The sequence below is a fragment of the Tribolium madens genome, unplaced genomic scaffold (genome assembly GCF_015345945.1).
Source record: "Tribolium madens isolate multiple individuals breed KSU strain unplaced genomic scaffold, Tmad_KSU_1.1 Scaffold_97;HRSCAF=244;Tcas5.2_LG3a, whole genome shotgun sequence".
NCBI classification, from domain to species: domain Eukaryota; kingdom Metazoa; phylum Arthropoda; class Insecta; order Coleoptera; family Tenebrionidae; genus Tribolium; species Tribolium madens.
This window is the reverse complement of record NW_025401069.1, coordinates 6,286,378-6,299,779: the sequence shown is the minus strand read 5'-3', so window position 1 is coordinate 6,299,779 and position 13,402 is coordinate 6,286,378. Positions and strand designations below refer to the sequence as shown.

The 13,402-nt window shown below is 31.7% G+C and overlaps 5 protein-coding genes across 7 annotated transcripts in view; 1 reads left to right on the top strand and 4 right to left on the bottom strand.

Moving 5' to 3' along the window:
* The window catches only part of LOC123014832, a 12,374-nt gene extending 12,139 nt beyond the window's left edge, over positions 1 to 235 (top strand). The window contains exon 4 of the mRNA XM_044414114.1: positions 221 to 235. Coding sequence (XP_044270049.1) covers positions 221 to 235 — 15 coding nt within the window. The remainder of the gene's footprint in view (positions 1 to 220) is intronic.
* A 294-nt stretch (positions 236 to 529) lies between these two features.
* On the bottom strand, positions 530 to 3,540 carry LOC123014969. Of its 3 annotated transcripts, none has more exons than XM_044414322.1 (3): positions 3,454 to 3,540; positions 2,471 to 3,398; positions 530 to 2,416 (listed from the first exon to the last, which is right to left on the bottom strand). In XM_044414322.1, the coding sequence occupies exons 2-3, from the start codon at positions 3,042 to 3,044 to the stop codon at positions 747 to 749; spliced, it is 2,244 nt and encodes a 747-aa protein (XP_044270257.1). In that variant the 5' UTR covers positions 3,045 to 3,398; positions 3,454 to 3,540; the 3' UTR covers positions 530 to 746. The 3 variants fall into 3 exon arrangements, with proteins under 3 accessions (XP_044270257.1, XP_044270256.1, XP_044270258.1); XM_044414323.1 differs by having other exon boundaries at positions 875 to 1,003; positions 1,056 to 3,398; XM_044414321.1 differs by having other exon boundaries at positions 530 to 3,398.
* Positions 3,541 to 4,868: 1,328 nt separating this feature from the next.
* LOC123014831 (cuticle protein 63-like) lies at positions 4,869 to 5,186 on the bottom strand. Its single transcript, XM_044414113.1, has one exon. The coding sequence runs from the start codon at positions 5,184 to 5,186 to the stop codon at positions 4,869 to 4,871; it is 318 nt and encodes a 105-aa protein (XP_044270048.1).
* A 737-nt stretch (positions 5,187 to 5,923) lies between these two features.
* Positions 5,924 to 8,825, bottom strand: LOC123014970 (venom carboxylesterase-6-like). Its single transcript, XM_044414324.1, has 9 exons — positions 8,512 to 8,825; positions 8,193 to 8,459; positions 7,990 to 8,140; positions 7,749 to 7,934; positions 7,493 to 7,698; positions 7,265 to 7,445; positions 7,039 to 7,211; positions 6,724 to 6,995; positions 5,924 to 6,680 (listed from the first exon to the last, which is right to left on the bottom strand). The coding sequence occupies exons 1-9, from the start codon at positions 8,563 to 8,565 to the stop codon at positions 6,488 to 6,490; spliced, it is 1,683 nt and encodes a 560-aa protein (XP_044270259.1). The 5' UTR covers positions 8,566 to 8,825; the 3' UTR covers positions 5,924 to 6,487.
* A 1,444-nt stretch (positions 8,826 to 10,269) lies between these two features.
* On the bottom strand, positions 10,270 to 10,786 carry LOC123014974 (cuticle protein 65-like). Its single transcript, XM_044414329.1, has one exon. The coding sequence runs from the start codon at positions 10,715 to 10,717 to the stop codon at positions 10,343 to 10,345; it is 375 nt and encodes a 124-aa protein (XP_044270264.1). The 5' UTR covers positions 10,718 to 10,786; the 3' UTR covers positions 10,270 to 10,342.
* Positions 10,787 to 13,402: the final 2,616 nt, after the last annotated feature.

Sequence of the window (13,402 nt, the reverse complement as noted above, 5' to 3'; positions counted from 1 at the left end):
ATGCTATTTAAAATTAAAAAAAGCTCTAAATAAAATTATTACTTGACTATAAAAATGTTTTCTTATTTTTGTAAATTAAAAAACAAGTCCAAATTTTATACAGGGTATACCAAAAGTAAACCGCCATACGTCAGTGATAGAAAATGTCATTCTGAGAAAAAATGTTTAAACATTTTTTTGTATCCCCATTTGTTTATCTTCAATTCTCATTCAATTGCAGTGGAAGGCATTTTAAGCAATTTTTATAGTCATTATGTCTTTACTTAATCCTTCATTTTTTTCAATTAAAGTTTTTTATCTCATAAGTGAATCGTTTTCGTTTTCATGTTTATGCTTAATGACACTATCAATTATGTATATATGTTAATAAGTAATAGTACGTAAACAGACGCATAGCTTAACTTGTACTTAATTTTGAAAAACATATTTTTAAAATTTTGCGCTACATTTCCTTTTATTATAGTTTCACTGATAAAGTGATAAATCAAAAGAAATAAAAAACGAAACAATTTATTAGTCATTTATAATATTATAGGTACAAGAAGTCTTACCACAAAATAACATAACTGGCAAAAAATATTTTTTTTTTAGAAACCAAGGTTCTAGACTTAAAGCAATACTGCAAACAGTAATCGTAACTATAAATAAAATTCTATAAAATCAAACTTAGACAAATTATTGTACACGCAAACAATAATAAATAAAATATTTCTCAAATATGTAGTACGTACATGTAAAACCCATTATCAATCGTCGCATTGTTCATAATACCCCCACGCATCTGTATCAACTTTATTTTCCCTAATACAGCGCTTTTTATCTCCCGGCGATAAAACTACTCGATTCACCTGATATGTCTTTACCTCATAATTTTTACACACTGTTTCGAGGAAGCTTCTCCTAATTACAATATCTCTTAAAACGCAATTACGATAATCTTCCACTGAAATATACTTCCTCTTCACATATTTTTTCACCCCTACAGCTTTCTTCATCTCTTCACCTTCAACATCTAAACAGTAGACTTTAGCTCCGACACCGCAAAACTCACGTACGATTTTTCCATCACATTCATCTTTCATTTTTCCCGGAACTTTTTTATTCTTTGAGGGGATCCCCCATCGCTTATCTAAATTTGAAGTGTCAAAGAGCTCTAAAAACTCCTCATCCAATTGTAAATCACGGAAAAAATTACTGGTTTCGATTTCGTAAATGAAACAGTCGGTATCCATGTAGAGAAGATTAATTTTTTTGGGGTATCTGGGAAGCATCGTATTGTAATGAAAATCATACATAAATTTTTTTGATAATTCTAGAATGCAAAAACCTGCATAGATAGGTTTATCGGTGCTTGCTTTCTGAATTGTTTTACCAAAAACCGAATTGTTGAGTAGTTTGTAAAGTTTTTTTTCAAAATCAGATACTACACTTGCTCGTAGTTTTGTGTTATAAGCTATGTAGGGTTCTAACCATTTTAGCTGTTTATATTTCAAACCGCGATGAATTTTTTTTAGAATGAGACCATTCGAAAGACATTGTTTTAAATTTCGGAAGTCGGTAACGTAATTTTTTTTGTTATAGAAATTCAAAATCCGTAGAGTTTGTCCTGACTGAGGTATAGTCAAATGTTGGTAACAAAAAGGTAAATCATTGTGCTTCTCATGTAATTTCTTCGGATAATCCAAATCGACTTCAAAAATGTAACCATCAGGACCCTCTTCTTCAAGTTTACCTAATTCTGGAGTAATTTCTTCAATTTCACTACCACTCATCCACCGAAATTTGGAATAAGGCAAACACTGTGACATGGCCCAACCTCCCAAATTATTCGCATCCAAATACACAATAAATTTAGGTGGTTTAGTTTTGTCAAATTGGCAAAACTTGTTATTCGCAAGTGCATATCGTTTCGAACATTGTACAATTCCACCGCGAATATTATCTTTGATAAAAGCGATCATTTCCTCATCCTTCAACAATTCTAAGTTAACTTTTGTGTATTTCAACATAACGTCCCAAGCAAAAGAAGCAATAGTACAATAGTGAAACGGATCTAACCTGTACTTATCTAAACAAAGCGTTCGAAAATTTTCGAAAATATCTTCCAGTAGTAAAACGCTGGATTGTAAACAAACTTTCAAATAATCACCGACATTCTCACATCCAAAAGTCGTCCAAATGTGAACACCACGATTATACTCTTCTCGCGAAATTTCTTCATCTTCAAGCTGATCGTAAAACCCGGACGGAGGAGGGAAATCGCTTTCGGTAAGTTTTTCAAAAGAGTCCAGATACGAAAACGGAACCCAAGTCTTCATTTTCATTAAATAAAACTTTTCATCTTCTTTAAACTTCCTTCTGACGCTCTTCTTCTTTGAATCGCTCAAAACCTTATCTAGACTTTCAAACTCATCATCTAGAAATTGAGAAGATTCTACAAATTTTAAACTAAGTAACCCCGGAACTTGACTTATGTATCCGAATTTGCCTTCTTTGTTCCCACAAAGAAAAAAAATGTTTTTAAGTTTGTCTTTACTCAGCTCTCCCAATAAAAATCTCAATCCATTTTTAGAAACCACAACTGGAATAGACTTCGGGATTTTCCGATAGCCTAGACATTTTTTGTGTCCTGATCCCAAATAATCCCCAGTTAGCGGATGAAAATCAGGCTCTTTTTCTCGTTCTAAATCTTCACTGCAGAGGTAGCATTTAGTTAGTTTCGACATCAGATTTATTTGTTCCTCGTTCAAGCTTAATGGTTCGACTTTTGATTTCAGTTTTTCACTTATGTCACTGGCTTCAATTTCCAAACGTTCCCACAACAGTTTCATGCAGTCGTTACCATAATAACTCTCACACTTTGATAAAAAACTATCGTAGAAACATTTAATCGAATAAGCGAATCCGCAAGGTTTTTGGACAAATATTGATTTGTCACCCGGCGTTGGTATTCTTGCTGCTTCAATATGGATGTAAATTACGAAAGGAATCTTGTGTTGCTTTTCAAAGTTTTTAAAACACACTTTTTTATTGTCCGAAGACATTTTGCAGGCACTAATATCACAGTTATTACAGTTTTGAATGAAGAGATAAGAATTGTTGGGGACGGTGGAGCCACTCTCTCAACGACCTTGGCGTCCCCAGTGCTTCTTCTCCACTCGTAGCGTCTCGTCAGAACTCGTCACATGTGCTAGACCAGAGACGAAGGGAGGGTACAGGAAAAAGTGTTTCCACTGATATTATCAATCGAAATATGCTATATGCTTTTTCTTCCGTTTCCTGCTTTAAATCAGTTGTGCAGCTGTTTATGTTATCAGCAAATGTTTCTTTAAGTGCTTTTAAAATAAACAAATTCGGCGAAAACTCGGAACTAATAATTGTTTATCACACATTAATATCTGAAAATGAAACATTTCAATATTATGGTAAAAAAATAATGGAAATAAAACTCACACATCCTTTAAGATAAAGACCTATGCAGACCTGCTGACGTGAGTAGTCACTATGTATTAAATTTTTAATTCAGATAAACAATTCCTTAATCACTGACTTATTTATCTCAATTGTATTGTTGCTGCAGCGGCAATGGGTTTCCCGCTCTTCTGCGAATTTTGATTATTTATAGGCGATACCGATAACTTTATAATCAAAACCAGATAATGTTTGAAAAGCAAAATTGTTTAAAAAACAAATCTTTAAAATTAGGTTATTTAAAATTGCTCACAATAAGAGATTTTTATTAATCTAGTAATCTGTAATACATTTCGAGGAACCTGTTGCCCGACCCCAATTTGTTACATTGTTGTACTACATTCAGGTGATATCCCAAGGAACAATGCCAAATAAGATAAGATAGCAGGAACATGGAAAAAATCTTTAAAAAATTTTTGTATAAGAATTTCGAAATTGTGAGGGCTTAAATTTCTATTGTGTATCCATCTTGATAAATTGATTTTTTTTTCTTACAAAGTAAAATAGATCAAAAAAGAATATTAGTCCCTCGCAGGTGAATTGAAAAATATTGCGACCCAGTATGTCCAACATTTTAATTGACAATTAAACTAATATACTAATTACACTAATAAGTAGTTTTTTAATTTGCATTGCCAAACGTCAAATTAATGGTGAATTAAAATCTAAACCGACCTAGCAGAGATTTCAATTTCTTGTGCGGATATTTACATTTTTAATAAGTTGATTACCATATTTTTATTCACATTGCTGTAATTATTACAGATAACTTATTCGAGCTTATTAATATGCATAATTGCATGTTAATTGTTCATTTTATGCGTTTTTCTAGTGTGTGAATATATTATATCACTCATTATTTTTATTACACAATTCTTGCGACAGTTTTATTGACATACAGCAGGTAATTTACATAATTTTCTATTTAATTTAATTTTTTTAATTGTTCTAATCATCTTACCTACATTTTCATCTACCTTACGACATGGGGGTTCTTACAATTTTCATAATTTTAAAATACTCTTTGAACAAGCAAACAAGCAAGTTTCATTTATATGGTCCTTCGAGAAATCATAGTCATATCATCGGGTACATCATTTTAAAATCAACGGGTTCCAACATATATACAGTATGTCCCCGGATTGAGTTACAAGAGGATTTTTTTTTCAATGCGGGAACATACTGTATATCCCGTTCAAAAAGCAAAATTTAAATACATGGCTATTTTTAAAATTGAAGGAAAGAGGGAAGTTAATTTAAAGTAATAAAAATAATAAAAATAAATTACACATTTATTTGTCAAAAATAAATTTACAGTAGGTACCATAAGAAAAATGGAAAAATACCCTTGTTGTTGCCTAATGAACACAATTGCACAAATTGGGCTAGAGTCGCTATCACCATCCATGACCATATCCATAGCCATGCCCAATGCCATACCCATGATCGTATCCCAAGCCATATCCGCTCACGATAGGAGCGTGGATGCCGTACCCATGGCTCACAGCAGGATAGGCGTAAGAAATAGGACTTGCGACGATGGTTTTGGCCACTACAGGTTCAGCATAGGTCGTAATCAGCGGTTTGCTGTGTACATCGATCCTGGAGGAGTAGCTGGTGGCGGCAGGAAGAGCGTATCCACCGTGTAAGTATCCAGGAGCAGGGGCTGAAGCAGCAACAGCGAGCACTACAGACAACACCACCAACTTGAACATTTTTACTAGGTCTGTGTCGTCGACGTGAATAATGACAGAATACCGATTCTACGAAAAATCCACATTTATATAGAAGGAAAAGCACCAAATCCATCCCCTCTTGTAGTCACTCTATCGCAATACAAAGACCTTTATTGTGAGAAAATAAGTAAAATATGGTCACGCGTCGCTGGTGACCGCCAAATTACAAGTATATGGAACGAAATTCGTAATTATGAGATTATTATTGCCGTAACTGCTTTATTCAAATATTTTAAACATGAACTTGTGTAAATGACGAGTGAAGAAATTTTTTTATGTTTTCACATTGTGGCTTCTAAATAACAGGTGTAGCTGTATAAATATTGGGACTATTTCGCTAGATTTTGCGACTGAAATCACAGCTCCATTTGCAAAGATTTATGGTTTCCTACTACGATTTTATTTCACAAATTGACGATTGTTGACACCTGTATATTTATAATATTATACAAGAATGCGATACCACAATGCAACCAACTTATGTCATCACACTTTTTACTTAAACAGTATACATTAAATTACGTTTAAGTGACGAGAAAGTAATTTTTCTCTAAATGCAGTAATAAGGTATTTAAAAGAAAAGTGACACAACCAATAAGATAAACGTTTCATTACAAAAGAAACATTGTATTGTGATAAATAGATAGTTTAAGTAACACATTGCGGTGACTATTCTACATACGTATAAACCTATTTTTTTGATAAAATATGTTGCTTAAAACGGTAGTAAATATTTATTTTCTGCTAGCTTAATTTTTAAATTGATATAGCTTATGTATAGTGACGACGAAACCACGTTTCGCAAAAATATTTTTAAATTTGATATAAAAAAATCAATCAAGAAATTTGGCTCAATTTAAGCGTACAATTATTAAAATATCAAAAATTAAATATCAACGTTCAAAAATAAATTGTGTCAATATGTGGAAACCGCAGTACAAAAAAAAATATAATAGGAACTGACAAGTAATTCATACAAGTATACTTACTTGCGGTTTTATTTAAATTTTTACACATTCCGTTTTTGTACCGCTGCAGGTCATTGGTAACTTAACAACAATAGTTATTATTGATTATGCTTGTAGGAATAAGTGGATTATAAAAGTCAACATTGTATAGAATTATCATTTATTTCTTTTCTAACCAAATTTTAACAATGTAAACTAATTCTTAGTAGAGCTAATTATTTTAAACACTCATACTCATACTTAAAATTACAAAACAAAACATATAAATGGAACTAAATGCAGTTAATGACGAATGTTGCTACTTGAGGTTGTTTAATATGTGTCAAAATCTGAATACCCCAAACCATCATAAATTTCAATCCACTTTTTGTACGTTTCTTCTTTTGGATGATTTTTTATTTCTAGATTTTCATTTATGTCAACGTATAAAAAGTCACCATCTTCAGTGGAAACTTTAGGCCACGTAATATTTTGCAGAAGTTCAGCTGGTTCTGGAGTTGGGTTTCTAACTCAGTTTTAGAATTTCTTATCTTTGTATCAATACTCACTGGTACTTAGCAAAGTTGGTCCAAATTGCAATTATTCTGTCAACTGTTGTTTGATCAGATTCTGGATATTTACTAACATTGCAAGCTGTTCCCCCACAAAAAATGTATGCATAATCTTCACTATGAGCAACACTTTCAGCACCATCATAATGAACATTGAATCCAGCTAATTCACCGTCGTAGGAAAATTGATAAAAGTATGTATCGGCAAATGCAGAATAAATTTCAGCATGCTTTATAATAGATCTTGTAAATGAAGTGTCACTAGAGTACTACCAAAAAATAAATCATAAAATAATTGCACAAAAATTTTACCCGAACACCGTCGCCGAGATGACCAGCTAGAGGATTACCACCTGTGTATATGTCCAGTATTTTTGATCCAATCGTAGTACGATTATTTTCATCAGTTACTTCCATGTCATTTGGTACCAACCAATCTAAATTTTCGTCATAAACGGTCATGACATTTTTTAAAACATCTGCATCTGTATTTAAAAAACTGTTAACAGATTGTTGCACCAGCTTTATAATAATTTACTTGTATTAAAAGCAAGAGACTCCTCTGATGTCATTCCAATTAAAATAGGAACACCAACCACATTACCAGCTTGGAGCAAGCCATACATTTTTTTTGTAAGAAAAGCATCCGGATTTTTGATTTCCACAACTGGAGCCCAATAGAACCCTTGCAAGATTTCCGTATCTTCAGGACTTGACTCCTTTAGAAAATAATAAATAAAAAAAATACAAAGCAAAAGTAACATACCGAATCATGATATTGTTCAGACGCTCTATCTATAGCTTTTGCATCTACACTTTGCAAAAATTCTAACAAAGTTTTTGAATCGCGATTTGTTTTAAACGTATCATTTATAAAAGCAGCAGTGTCAAAAGCAATTTCCCTTGCCCTTCTTTGAAAAGCCCAAGGACTCAAAAATGATCCACTTTGTAAAATAGCCCCTTGAAACAAACCTAAAAACTACTTTGTTTAAAGTGTCTTGTTTATAAATCTAATAATAAACCTTTATTTTGTTGATTTATTAACTGATAAGCACAAGAGGCAGACCCGGCACTTTGTCCAAAAATAGTTATCTTATCAGGATCGCCACCAAATAAGTGGATGTTGTCATGAACCCATTTTAAGGCTAAGTGTTGATCTTTTAGACCATTATTTCCCGGAATTACTTCATCTTGTGTTGACAAAAAACCTGTGATCCCAAAAAAAACCTTATGGTTTGTAGGTATTTTAATAATATGAATTACCAAAAGGTCCCAATCTGTAGTTGACAGCAACAAAAACAAGATTTTGGTCAATTATACGATCACCATAGGTGTGTCTACCAGAACCACCAACAAAACCACCACCATGTATATATACCATAACCGGTCTTAGATCGTTATTATCATCAGGAAGCTACAAAGTCGATTGCAAAACCTTGAAAAATTGCTATTGTTGCTTTAGATACCTGAGGGGTGAAAACATTGAGATAAAGACAGTCTTCTGACTCATATTCATTATTGGATGGTTGTTGATAACATACTACATCCATGTCAATAGTATCCAAAGGTTCATCCCAATTTGCTGGAGGTATGGGAGCTTTGAAACGTAATTGTCCCAGAGGAGGCATTGCATATGGAATTTTTTCAAAAGCATAGTAATGCGTATTTTTAATTGTTGTTGCTTCTTTCCCTCTGATTGGACCGTTTGGTAGTATAATATCAGGAGTTCCAAGCTTAAAACAATATTTTTATTCAGTAAGTTTACATTTTGAACCACATACTCACCAGAGAAGCAACGTTAATCGACAAACATAACGCGACCAATATTTTCTTGACCATCGTGATAGTTTTACAAACCACCGAATACTGCAATCTTGTGTCGGTAACAAGATATTTTTAAATAGTTTCTACACTTGACAACATGCTTCTGATAAAGTGAAATATTTCAGAAAGCCTCTTGAATTTTAGAGAAGAAATTTAGATAACAGTTAATATGTTAACGAATTAGAACGATGCTTTCCATTTTTTGAGAAACGAATAACTAAATTTTTTTACCATAATATATCTAGAATTTTATGGAATTATGTGGCTTAATTAAGTCTTCATTCTAAATGATTTTATAATTAATAGTTATCTTATCTTGAAATCAAGGAAATATTTCATTTTTAAAAATGTCTTTTAGTATTTTGAATAAATATCACACAAAAATATAGCAATACAATTCAAGGTTTGTGCGTTATTTTGTCTGTTGTAACATTTAAAAAATTCAATTTACATATTTTATTTATTTGCTACTTATACTTAATTAATAAAAATTATATAAGACTTTTGTAGATTCACCACAACAGTAATTATTGCATTGCATAACTGTAAATTTGGTAACATTTTTGAGAAATTAAGTGCAATCACTCAATCAGAATAATAAAAAATAATGAAGAAGTTTAGTTTAAATATACAGTGTGTCCCTGGATAGGTAAAAGATAAAAATTCTGTATTTAAATTTTCATTGTTTGGGCTTCAGTCCGACTTGGTTACAGATTAATTTCTAACATAATTTTTGTTTTGAAAAATCAGGTATTTCTTTTTTTAATTAGGCAATTTTGAATTTTGAAAACTTTAATTGAAATGGACAATTTTTCTCCCTTATCACAACTTTTCAGGAATCAAGTGCACAAAGCACAATACTTGGTGATTTTACACCTTTATGTAAGTAGGGTAAGTATTAAATACCTACCTATTACGAAATAAAATCTCTTTAAAAAATATTTCACTAATAATTTTTCATTTTAAAATATTTAAATGGTTTAAATGTTTGAAACTAAACACTAAATGGATTAAAAACTAAATAAGTGCTTTTCGAAAACATAAAAGTAGCTTTGAATTACGAGTTGTGATTTCCTCCTTTTTGAATTTTTGTACCGTTAAAAAACATATATACAGATAATAGATTTCATTTTTAAATGAAAAAACCATCGTATTTTATTACATTTTTCATTTTTGTCAGATTTTTATACGACTGACCGATTTTACTATTCAAAATTATATAGGGTGTCCTACGAGTAATAATAAGCCTGAAATGTTTTTTTAAGCAACCAACATTACATTCCAAAGATAACGTAGATATTAAAATATTTAGTTTTAATAAATTAAACATAGTGACCAAACAGCACTTCAACTTTAATTTATAAAATGTCAAACCTTGGAGAATTTGGTAAGAATTACTAAAATGTTGCCAAAAAAACCAACAAGATTCTCATTTATGAAGAATGTTTGATAAACGCTTTGCAGACTGCACCTTTCTATCCAGGGCGATATCCAAATACACAGACTCCCTAAAACTGGATTAATGTCATTTTGACTGATAGAAATTTGTCAAAAGTAAAAATACGATTACTATGTTTAACTAATTAAAACGAAATATTTTAATATCCACGTTATCTATGAAATGTAATGTTGGTTGCTTCAAAACAATTTTCAGGCTCATTATTACTCGTAGGACACCTGTATTAAATCATTAGTACGTTCATCATTTGGTCTTATAAGACAAAAATAATTAGATTTTTTTAATAACTTTATTGTTGAAAATAATTTACATTAACCACATTCAGTCCTCTCTTCACCAAGCGTGTACTACAGGAGCGTGAGCTGCGTAGGCGACGGGGGCAGCAGCGACAACAGTTGGGTGATGGTAATCCACACGGGATTGATGGGAGACGGCGGCGGAATAGGCCACGGGGGCGGCAACCACAGCGGGAGCGGCAACTACAGCAGGAGCGGCAACTACGGCTTTCTGGACGATGGGGGCGGCATAAGTGGCAACAACTGGTTTGCTGATGACGTCGGTTCTGTATTGGTGACTAACAGCAGCAGGCACGGCTACAGCTGGGGCGGCGACCACGGCTGGGGCAGCAAGAGCAGAGTAGCCCAAAATACCACTGGGCTTAGCAGCAGCGATGGCTACGAGAGCGGACAACACCACCAATTTGAACATTTTGATTGTTTTAGGTCTGTGTGTCGAGTTTTGAAACTGACTGAATCGAATGATGCTGGACTCAAAATCTGATCGAGTTTTTATAGGCCTGGCATTGGTGTGACGTAGCCAAAATCAAGGAAGTTTAGATCTAGATCGACTACTGACAAAGATTTGGGTAGGTATTGTGCTTTCATTCTTGTCACTAGACCCAAAAGCCTTGATAATGGTTTCGGGTGGAGATACACCTACTGAACTTTTCCTCCGGCAAAACAACTCACATAGTAATTTGTCAAAAATCTATTTTTGATAGCATGAATATCTCAAATTATCAAATTAAGACACATTCGAATATTTGGCTCTACCAAATAACTCATCTTATTACTGGAACTTGAATGACTCTTAAATATTAATTTAATAATTTCACTGAAATTGCGTTCCAACCTATTTCAGGGTGATCTTGTTTCAGTAATGTTTCTTAAATGTAATGGTCACTATATTACACATCCGTGTACAACTGCTTATTACTATTTTAATGACTAGAGATTATTGGTTTAGAAGCACATGACTAATAGAATTTTACTTATTTATTTTACGCTTTAAAATTGCAAATAAATATTCATATTCTTACTGATGACAATGGTTTTGTTCCTGACCAGTCGTTAACCTTTCCAAAGTTGGTGTCATATGCCCATATTTGCACTCAAGCAGAACAATCCCTTATTAAGAGTGTTAATGACAATTTTCCATTATATTGATCGCCAAAATTGTTAAACAAGTGTAGTGTATAGTTATCCAATGAAAAATATGCAGTAATATTAACTTAAATAATAATAAACAAATCAGTTATATTTTTTAGTTCATTGATAAAAAGACAAGCTTAATTAGATCAATATGTATGTTGTACAATGAAAGTCCTTCTTAGTATGGCAGATTTTGTGCACACTGAAATTAGTGCTAATAATGGCTTTGCACCAATCTTAGTCACTTAGGACAAGTATCCTTGGATTAAACCTTTACTTACATGACTTATTTGTAGTATAACACATTTGTACCATAAATAACTATTTTTATCCACAATCATTCTATAAAGAGACTTTATTCCACACTTTAGATGCGTATAAAGTACCACTTTATCCACTAGTGGAATAAAGTAACTTATTCCACTGTCAGTAACCAGCGCACCGCGTAACAGCCCGAAAGCATATTTGGCGTGACGTTTAAATGTCAGTTTAATTTTTAATTAAGTTTGGAATAATTTGGGTCTGTGATTGTGGATAAAACGTTATATTACAGTCGTGTGTTAGTCGCGTTTTATCCACTTAAGAAAATTAAACGCTACCTAACACACTCTTACACTAAATAACTATAATTCACTTTCAATTTCGTTATTACAAGTGTAGTAAAACTAGCTGTAGTAGTTGTAAATTCCGTAGTAATGAATATTCCCATTTAAAACAGTAAATACAAGTTTTTATATTTACCGGTTGTAGAATGTATTAACATATAATATAGTTGGTACGTAACATACTTACGGAACCATCAAAGCGGTAAAACAAATAGGTTCATTACTACTGCTATTACTTCTAATTAAATAAAACAAATAACATAGGGACGAAGTTAGCACCACTACAACGGTACGAATATATCATAAAACAATTTAATTAATATATTCCACAAATTTTCATAAATTATATTGTTGGATTATGCACTAAACAATAATTTATGCAAAAAAACTTGTTTAAGCTGATAAAAAGTAATTTATTGTGAAGTTGTAAATGATTCCCAATATAAATCAACACATCAACAGATACATAAATTTAAATATAGATATATTTAATTATATTACACGAAATGTTTAATCTTCTAGTCGTTTTTAAAAATGTCTGTTAAACTACTAAAAATAATATTTTTGTTTGACTTAACGATAGTTGGTAGCATCGAGTAAGTTTAAATTGTGTTCTGATAGAAATTTCAACATTTCAATTTGTATTTATCCAACGTTTGATAATGAAATGACTGAATCATACTGTTTTGATAGTGAAATCGGCTCATTATATAACTGATTAGGAATAAACTCAAACAAAGTAAATATTCCCATTGTGCAATACTTTGACTGACGTTGATTTATTTTCGTTATATTTGTGTATTGATGTTTCAAGGTACAAATGAAAATTTTTAGCATTTACCCAACATTTTTCTAAGGCGTGGCATGAGACAAAGCGTACTTTAAAGGGTAAAATAAATAAAACATGCAATGTATACTTGATCTTTGGAAGGCCATCCAGGTGTAAAAATATAAGAATTAAAATAAGATAATACGCCTTGAATAAGGTTCAGTTTAGGAATTTTTCAGGATAAAAATTCCACTGGTACACATAAATAATAAAAGAAATAAAAATAACATATCAAGTTATTAATTTTGAAATGTTGACTGTCTACAAAATCAAAAAACTTTTATTGACTAACCAACTTAAAATAAAATTTGCAAATTAATATTTCAGGTTTTTTAAAAATTTGTTAGGAAATGTTTCCTTCGATAGGTACAGTCTATAAAATTTACATTTTATTAGTATTATAAAAACAAACGTACAAATTATTCACGAGTATTTTAGTTCTTTCAAAATTTTAGTCAATTTTTTAAGTTTTAAAAAAAATGTAAAATTAATACGTTTTTATAATTTTGAACGAAAAAAAAAAACAATC